Source organism: Dreissena polymorpha, chromosome 10 (genome assembly GCF_020536995.1).
Source record: "Dreissena polymorpha isolate Duluth1 chromosome 10, UMN_Dpol_1.0, whole genome shotgun sequence".
In the NCBI taxonomy this organism is placed as follows: Eukaryota; Metazoa; Mollusca; class Bivalvia; order Myida; family Dreissenidae; genus Dreissena; species Dreissena polymorpha.
Window position 1 is genome coordinate 60335633 of NC_068364.1, and position 10329 is coordinate 60345961.

A 10329-nucleotide genomic window follows, 5' to 3' on the forward strand; every position below is an offset into this window, starting at 1 on the left:
TAAATATATATTGTGTATTAATGATAATTGCTATTTTATAAGTATCATATTAGTAAAACAAATAGTACTGTCTTCTCATAAATAAATAATTTCTTTATTTTATGATTTAACAAAATAATGTTAATGCCTGAAAACTGTTAGTGAAATTGAACAATATTCTGTGTGATTTATTAATATATATTAAGAATCAATATCGTTGCATATGTACGTATATATATCATAAATGATATTTATGCATGCAAATGTTTATCTTGTTTAATAAATTAACACAGTGTTTTCTCGGATATTACAGAGAATGAAATGGGCTGTTTACACTGTCGACTTCTTTGATTATTTACATCTATTATGGATTATAGAATATTAGCGCTTAACGCTAATTTGCATAAAATGAAGAATGGTAACATTTAATGCTAACTGAAAATGAAACACTACAAATACAACATTCACTAAGACCGTAATGGACAGAATAATTAACTGTTAAGAACTAAATAATGTATCGTACGTAAATAAAGATCCCGTTACCGATTACACTAGATGGAAATAATGAAAACTTCAAGGATATTGAAATAACAAGTAAAAGCACGTACGATATCTGGTGGAGAATAGGTTCTAAAGTTTAATTCCTTTACAATAACATTTTCCACAACAAAAATCGTCAGAAATGTTTCAAGATGTCTCACTACAATTTACGTTCTCGCCTATCAGACACTCTACCGCCACAGTTGACGCCGCCAACATCCCCACCTGACGAGTCGACAGTTCCGGAGCAACCATTTCAACCATCAACTACCATATCAAAACAAGACACTCCAAAATCATCAAGTGAGTCAAAACCTTATTTACAAACTCCCGAAGATTTTGTTGCAAGTGAAAAACGTCGTAAAAAACAATTACGTTAAGATTTTCATGAACAATTAAATTCTATCAAAACAATCAGAAGAGTAACAATACATGACAGCCCATTTCAAAGTCACCCATTACAATCCGATGCATCAGACACCGAAGAAACCCAAGAAACAACACTCCAGCCATTAACGCAGGACCCGCCGAAGGAATCGCTGCTCGAGCCATTATCCAATTTCCGGTACGACCCAGTACCACCGCCATATGGTAATTTTCAGTGCCTTCCCGACGAACGACTACAGGATCCAATTTCCAGTGTTATCTCGCAGAGACCTAACTTTTTCTTAAATACCCCATCACCTAGTGTTAATAGTGCTAATTTTCCATCGCAAAGTGCTAATAGTGACAATATTAACTTACGTAGGCAGACGCCTTCCGCACCTGGCCACTCTCCAGCAGACGGGGAACGACCGGCGAGAAACTTCCATACCGCACAGACTTCGGACCCAAGAGGTACAATGTTTAAGCCAAACATAATTAAGTTAGCATGCTTTACAGGCAGAGACTATGATAGTTTACCAGCGTTTCTGGCAAAATTTCAGAAATTTTGTAGCATGAATAACATTGATAGGGGTGAGTACGCTAATGTTCTTCCATTTTACCTGTCCGACAATGCAGAGAATTTTTACAATAATCTAACCGAAGATATTAAATCTAATTATCAAGAACTCACCAAAGCACTTGCTAAACGATTTCAGACTAAAGAATTAGATTATCATCTAATTGCTATTAAACAAAGAGAAAATGAAACATGTGATGATTATATCTCGAGAGCATTAAAAATTTCTACTGATGTACAAGGCTTAGAAGAAAAAGTTCTCGTAAGCTTGCTTGTCAATGGATTAAGAGACAGTATTAAGAAAGATGTTATTTTAAGACAGCCAGAATCTCTGTCAGAACTGGCCAAATACTGTAAACTCTGTGACATGACCACGTCATTTTCAGTCAATGCTATCGACACAAAATTTCAAACGTTATTGGAAGAGATTAAAACCTTAAAAGCGGACATCAAAATAAAGGAAATTAATGCTTTACAGTCAACCCCAATACCAAATATACCGGTAGAAAATTCTTACGCTCAACAACATATGTTTCCAAATCAAATGCCATCTGTTCCTTACAGCCGTTATCAACAATTTCAACCACGACAAAACCAAAATTATAGGATGTCAGTACCGTTAGACTATCAAAGACCGCGAATAGTCGAAAGATCCGTATCTAACCCACGTTTACAAATACACAGACAAAATGCACAAAACCAAATTTGCCCCAAATGCGGATACGATTCTTGTAGGGGGGGTAGAAACTGTTTTGCATTCAATAAACGATGCAACAATTGCCAACAATTCAATCACTTCCAATCAATGTGTTTTCGAACTAAAAAATGATGGAAAAGACAGAGCAGTAGGTACCATTTTAACAACGCAAATTATTCAAAATTCCAAGTAAAACACGAACAAATAAATAAAAAGGGTTTAATTAACAAAAGTACGCATACAACTCAAAATAAACAAAAACAAAGTATTAAATCTAAACGTAAAATATTAGCTTTAAAGGTAGTATCCACATTTTTTCATAATTCTTTACCAGGAACAATTGCAGATGTCCCAACAAACATTCTTTTGGATTCGGGCAGTAGTATGTCTGTAATCAGCAAATCATTCTTCGCCTCCACAAACATTTCGCGAAACGAATGCCTACCATCTAATCTCCATGTCAAGACCGCCATTTCTGATAATTCGTACAATGTAGAAGGGGTCATTAACCTCCCAATGCTAATTGGCAACACGCGCTTTGAGCACCCGTTTTACATAGTACAAGGCTTAACGAATAATGCAATACTAGGAGTAGACTTCTTTTCGCAATACGAGGCAAAATTAAATTTTGAGACTAATACTCTTGAAATAAATAAAGATAATATTACATGCAAAACCAATTTTATAACAAATGAAATTCACTGTATTCAAGCTAATAAAAAGATAAGACTTAAACCTCATTCATTTCAGAAAATACCTGTTCAATTAAAAGAATGTTTTTTGAATAAAGATTTACATATTATGGATGAAACAAATATCATGGAACTTGATTTATGTATTACAGACAACAAAAATAAAACTATACAATTTCCAATTTACAATAACTCGGATACAGAAAAAATGATAAATAAATATGATATTTTAGCTTCAATACATATTTTAAATGAAAACGAAATATATGACATTAATAATTTAGATAAATGTAACGAAAGTGGAAACGTTAAGACGACAACCGAAAAAGAACAAATATTACATAATAAAATAGGAAAAGAATTTGCGAATAATCAGCAACTGTTCGATCTCTTAAAGCAATATCAAGATATTTTTAGTGATTCAGAAACAGATGTCGGCGCTGTTAAAAATTTTGAATGTTCCATCGAATTGATACCGAATGCTATACCTATACGTTCAAGACCATATCCGGTAAACACCAAAACGAGACAAATCATTGAAGATGAATTACAGAAAATGCTAGATAAAAATATAATTTCACCATCAACTTCAATTTGGAGTAGTCCTATTGTATTAGTTAAAAAACATACACATTCAGATGATATTTCACCAGAAGACCAACAAGAAAATAAACAATTATATAGGTTATGCATTGATTACCGACTGTTAAATAAAATTTCGAAGAAAATGTATTATCAAATGCCTACAATTGTAGATGTTCAAAATATGATCGCAGAGAAAAAGCCAACTATCTTTACTAAAATAGACATAAAACAAGCATTTCTTAATCTACCCATGGCCGAAAATTCTAAAAAGTATACTGCATTTAATTCACCAACAGGACGATGTTTTCAATTTAACGTCCTTCCTTATGGTTTATGCAATTCTCCTTTTTATTGGTCATTGTATCTTTCAAAAATATTAGGAGAATTCAATTTCAAAAACCTTCTATTTTTTCTGGATGACTGTATACTTATGAGTGACAATATTGAAACCCACATCAAAGAACTTTCTCAATTTTTACATAAACTAAAAGAAGCTGGTTTAGTAATAAATCTTAAAAAGAGTCATTTCGCACAAAAACGAATTACATTTCTAGGCACAGTATTTGAAGGAAACACTATTCAAATGGACCCTGACAAATTGAAAATAATTAACGAATTCCAAATTCCTAATAATCAAAAAGGATTAAAGAGTTTTTTAGGCATGACAAATTTCTTAAAACGGTTTATAAAAGACTACTCACACATTGTCGCCCCGTTAAATAGATTACTTAAGAAAGATACCATATTCAAATGGACCGAGGAACATGACAAAAGTTTTAATTATTTAAAACGGGCATTAATGGCAAAACCAATTTTACGATTACCAGATTTTAATCAAGAATTCACTATTTATACAGATGCTAGTACCTCCGCAGTAGGATTCATTTTATGTCAGGAAGATTCTCCAAACCGTCATCGTGTTATTTTATATGGGGGTCGTGCTTTAAAAGATAACGAAAAACGTTACAGTAGTTGTGAACTGGAATTATTAGCAATCATTTACGCTTTGAAAGAATGTAGAGTCTATATATCAAATATACATGTCAAAATTATAACAGACAATAAAGCTTTAACATTTTTGCATACAGCAAAACACTCAAATGACAGACTATATAGATGGGCTTTAGAACTAGAAAATTATGATCATGAAATCATTTATAAAACTGGCAAGACAAATCCGAGCGATTACCTTAGTAGAATTAACTATTCTCAATCAGACACCCACGTTAAATCCAAGGAAAACATACATACACTTTCCAATGATAACGCACCTTTAACACCTCCACAAACCTTGGCACCAATACAAGTAACGCAAAATAATCATTGCTCCCAGGTTAACATTCTCACAAGAAAAATGCGAAAACAAACAATCAACACAACACCCACCAATCATCAACCAATTATCTCTGCTGACAATCAACTTAGCACCATTCCACCTGACAACAGTGTTATCTCAGATAATGATCACATACCTGGTTCACAACTCCAGACAGTCAATGACCGCAAACAACACGCGCACTTAACAACTAATCAACTAGACATTATAAACTTACAAGCTACATCAAAAGACTTCGGCGACATTTATGCATTTTTAAAGAACGGTCATTTACCTGATGATAAAGACTCAGCAAAACGAATTCCATATATAAGCACCCAATACGAAATAGTTGACAATGTTCTGTTTCATTTTTACGAACCAAGATCTAAGAAACATCAAACTGAAAAAACTTTAATTAAACAATTAGCTTTACCTGAGTCATTAAGAAGTGAAATACTCTACAGTTTTCATGATTTAAATGGTCACTGTGGTGTTGATAGAATGTTTGCAACCCTCAAAACTTTTTATTACTTTCCAAAAATGTATCAAGCAGTTAAAGATTATGTTCAATCTTGTAAAAACTGTCAAATATTTAAAAGAGATCACAATTATAAACCATATCCATTACAAGAACCTTTTATTGCAAGCGCACCATTTGACATGTTACACATCGACATTGTTACGGTAGCAAAACAGAGCAAAGAATATAAATATGTTTTAAGCGTTATATGCGCATTTTCAAAATTCGCACTAATTATACCATTAAAAACGCAAAACACTATTGAAATCGCAGAACAACTTTATCATAAAGTATTTGCAATATTTGGACCGCCCAAACGTATCACATCTGACCGAGGACAAAACTTCCTAAGTGGTATAATGGATGTTCTTTATAAATTCTTTCAAATAAAGAGGCATCGAACTTCATCTTATCACCCAATGAGTAACGGAATGGTAGAACGGGTACACTCTACATTGCTCTCAATACTACGTACATCGTTAAAAGACGAAAGCGATTGGCCTGATAAGCTTTCCAGTGTCCAATTAGCCTATAATTCAACAGTATGTCCGAAAACGACACAATACTCTCCGTACTACATTCTTTTCGGCCGACATATGAATAAACCCATCACTTCCGAATTATTTCCACCAATTAATACCAACCCTTCAATAAACACTTATGTTGAGGAATTGAAACAAAGATTTAAACTTATATGGAATATCACACAAGAAAACATAAATAATTCTCGTGACGTTATGCGTAAGTTTTACAATCGCAAAACTGCAATACGTCCATTTAAATTAGGAGATCTTGTTTTTATTAAACAAGAAAAAGTACCTTTAAATAAATCCAAAAAATTGTTTCGAAAATTTTCAGAGCAACCCTATTACATAACCAAAATATTACAAAATGGCACATATATTTTGAGAGAACGATATTCAAACAAAGAATTAAAAGTTCCGGTTAATATCAACAGATTAAGAAGATACCATGATGAAAAGGATTTACGTGATTTATCTCAAACATTCAAATTCCATGAAAAAGAAACTAATGATAACACAGAAAATCAAAACAATCCGCAAACCGTTACCGACAATACACAGCCAAATATAACGGCAATTGACAAACAAAATACAATAAATCAAAATGATATCCCACCAAAAAATTCAAACAAGAAATGGTACAAAGCTGACAAAATTTTAAAAACCAGAATTAAAGATAATCAAAGACAATATTTGATAAAATGGACAAACAAAAAGTATAAGAACAGTTGGGCAAATGACGAAGACACATCAGAAGCACTTATTAAACAAATTTATATAAACAAATCTCTAAAGAAAAATCACAAAAGAAAACGGTAAAATGATAAACAAATTAACTGTTATTTTTTTTTCTTTTAGGCAAGATGTTGGTCACACGATTCATTATACTTTTCCTGTCACTTGTGGGAGCACACAGCGAACAATTGCTGATGAACCATGGCGTTAAGTTCTCAGATCCAAAAACAATAAACTTCGTGAATAATGAATGGACGCATACTTTTCGATTTGATATGCCGGACTATCATTTCAATAGTGACATCGGTAGAAATTATTCATTGTGTAGAGACACTTATTTCTACGAAAAAGGATGTACCATTAGCGTCGAATTCAACACTCTAAGGATTTTAATGGAACATGATATACAATCTTTGTTACACAAATTTCGTAGCATGATTCCTACAATCTCAGATAAACGGAAGACACGTGAGTCACAACCCTTACTTCCCTTTATAGGACAATTAGGTTCAACTCTTTTTGGCATTGCAACAACGTCACAACTTAATCGATTACGCGATCATGCAAATAAATTGGCACAAAGAGTTAATCTCTTAACAAACACATTTACGCACGAATTCGGCGAAATGGCATCATTTGCAACTAATGTTCACGAGCATATGAAATTATTCGATGAATTCGTTGCGAATGCTTCAGCAGTCAGGCATAAAATTGTGGACGAAATGGAATCTATGTCAAATAAACATACAACTGCTGAAAAGTTAATACTAGATGTAAATGATAAAATGATCAAAATAAGGTCACAGTTTGATAGGCTAGCCATAGGAATTGAATCACTGAGCAATCGTAAATTATCGATTCATATAATAAACCCCGAACTTATGTCCCAAACGTTAACAGAAATAGCTTCGTCGTTAAAAATCAACTATCCGACTCATAAATTGGTCAGCACTGAATTGGCATTCTACTACAATCATGCTGAATTTATTTATGGACGCAACAATAATTCGATATACATAATGGTATTGTTTCCACTGACAAACAGTTTGGATAACGAAATTTATGAATTAAATTTCTTTCCAATTCCTCTTGACAATGATATAAAAAACAAAGATGCTAATGAATTCACATCAAAACCGCGGTATTTAATTTATAATGGGAAAAACCTATTATTCACTTTTCTTGATGAATCATTCTTGAGAGACTGTTTGACAGCAGGTTCAACAATTTTATGTAAACATAATGTTATATTTGAAATCGATTTCAATACGAATTGTTTCGTAGAACTCTTGAAACACGGGGACAATGCAAAAACGAAAGATATATGTGAATATAAGATAGTAAGAAACGTCTTGAAACCAGAACTAAGAATTTTAAATAGTTCTAAGGTACTTGCATACATGCAATCAAATTTAAAATTGGAATGTGTAAATCGTTCTAAAACAATAGATGATTGTAAGTACTGCATTATCGATGTACCATGTGCATGTAAACTAGTCTCAAAAAGTCAACGTATTGATGAGCAATTCACAAAATGTTTGACAAACGATACTACTGTCGACCAAATATATCCAATTAACTTACCGTTACTCCAACAATTTTTTAATAATACGGTTTTGGATAAATTGATGAAAAACATTTCGTACAATGATCCAATAAATGTATTATTACCGGTATTTAAAACCTTCGATCAAAACACACAGGATATATTAACTCGGTCGCACAAATTAGAAATTGACATGCAAACCTTTGTGAAAAGAGCAAAGAAAAACCAAATTGTGTACCATAGCCTAACAGAAGCAATGCTTAACGGTGAAATCTCAATTGAATCAGGTTTATCCACTTTTGATATAATTTCAATCATAGGTATATTACTCACAATCGGAAACACGCTCATGTTGATATTTCTTTCACGAAAAATTCGCATTCTATTAACTGCAATTACACTAATAAAACCAACAGCGGCACAACATCTTAAATACGACAATCCCACCACGCTATCACCACTTCAGGAATTTACCAACAGTCTTAATGAGTCTCTGAAATATGAACATTTCCTTGTCTTTCTGGCCATGATTCACGTTCTCTTGCTAATAACAATTCTTCGCAAATTGCAAATATTTAAACGACAACGTGGCACTCTTTTGATTTTACATGTATCAAATGGGTTAAATTGTATTGATATCAACATCGTCAGTTCGGTTTCTTGTCGATCAGAATGGATCATTGACTTACCTGTCACCCTGAACATAAACAGCATACGCTTTGGATTGTTTCCAAAACTGCTCATTAACACTACAGAAATTTCGTTTCGGAACGCTACAGGGGATATAATAATGGAAATACCATCTGCTCTGTCAATTGGCATTTATCAGTACATCAAACTTCGACAAATGCTCAACACAAACTATCACACTGAACTATTCTTGGTCCATAACGGAATTAAGGAACGTACATAAACGAACTTCGAACTTCAAAAAAAAATAAAATAAAAAAAAAAAAAAAAAAAAAAAAAAAAATAATAAAAAAAAATGGAATAGCATTAGTGGAATTGCATTAGTTATCAGTTTGTCATCATCATATTTGAATATGTTATAACGTTGATGTCAAATTTTGCATGGATTTCAACTCTGACGTCAATTATTCAATGTTATATTTCATTTTTTTTCCCATTTAACCATTATAAATACTTTGAAGATTATTGAAATGATTTAATTTAATCTTCATTATTAAATACTACATTTTACATGTTTTCTCATATTAGATGTCAATCGTTACATACTTTGATTTTATTCATTACATACATACTTCAAACTTTTTTTTATACTTTCGCTGTTCTCATTTCAGGCGCACACGACAATACATCATTCATATAAATATAGTGTGTATTTCATAATTGTGTTCTTAGATTTGTATTTTCATTGATACTCTATTGTATATATAATATCATTTTATCGTTACATTTTTGGTTCCCTATTGTCAAATTTACATTTCATTATTTTCATAAAATGGATATTGTTATTAACATTTCATTTTTTATATTGTTCTCTAATTATTTCAAGTTATTATTTAAATACAACGGCAACTCTTCTAGTAATTTATACATTTCCCTCCCTTTAGATCACTATCAACTGCATCACATAAAATACTTTTTAAATACTTTTCCCAAATTAAGAAAAATCCATAGACGCACTAAAAAGTTACTATTTACCCACATGTTAAATAATCCTAACATTTCATTTTCAAGCTTAATTTTTGCTATAGACTACTTCGACATAAATATACTCTATCTTCAAATGCTCGACCATCTACTTTATGAAATCCACCCCCTAAATTTTCAAATCTGCCAAACAATTATTTTAAGGTTCGGTTCAAAATCCCAAATATCCATAATAGCCCACAAAAGATTTCTTCAATCAAAATTTCTACCTCCCTCGTTATCCAATTTTTCCATTACAGACATCTTAAATGCAGATCTTAAACAAATCAATAACTTAATGACTCAACATTTTCGCCTTTACAAACAATCCCTTAAATGCCAATCGATCCCTATCGATTTTGACAACACATATTGTCGAGTTTGTCATGCTTCGCTGAAACATTGTCGTCCAAAATTTAAAAAACTTGATCCTCTTGTTCATTTATTCTTAAGTCGAACCCCTTGTTGCCATACACCCCATCATATCTTCTGCTCCTATGACACTATACAAAACGGATTCAAAATTTGTAAATTATGTCTCCATGCTGTAAAATGTTTCAACTGGAAACTAATAACTCAGTATATGTTGGAACCCAA

The 10329-nt window shown here is 32.3% G+C and overlaps 1 protein-coding gene across 1 annotated transcript; it reads left to right on the plus strand.

Moving 5' to 3' along the window:
- Nucleotides 1-330: 330 nt before the first annotated feature.
- Nucleotides 331-9508, plus strand: LOC127848048 (uncharacterized). Its single transcript, XM_052380333.1, has 3 exons — nt 331-822; nt 1268-1356; nt 9381-9508. Exons 1-3 carry the CDS (start codon nt 672-674, stop codon nt 9456-9458), a joined length of 318 nt encoding a protein of 105 aa, XP_052236293.1. The 5' UTR covers nt 331-671; the 3' UTR covers nt 9459-9508.
- Nucleotides 9509-10329: the final 821 nt, after the last annotated feature.

Bases quoted from the DNA above. Each gene is read 5' to 3' on its own strand.
- LOC127848048 (XM_052380333.1), top strand. From the start codon at position 672: ATGTCTCACTACAATTTACGTTCTCGCCTATCAGACACTCTACCGCCA. The intron at 823-1,267 runs GTGAGTCAAAAC...TAACTTACGTAG, and splicing joins AGACACTCCAAAATCATCAA to GCAGACGCCTTCCGCACCTG. The intron at 1,357-9,380 runs GTACAATGTTTA...TTCTCATTTCAG, and splicing joins ACAGACTTCGGACCCAAGAG to GCGCACACGACAATACATCA.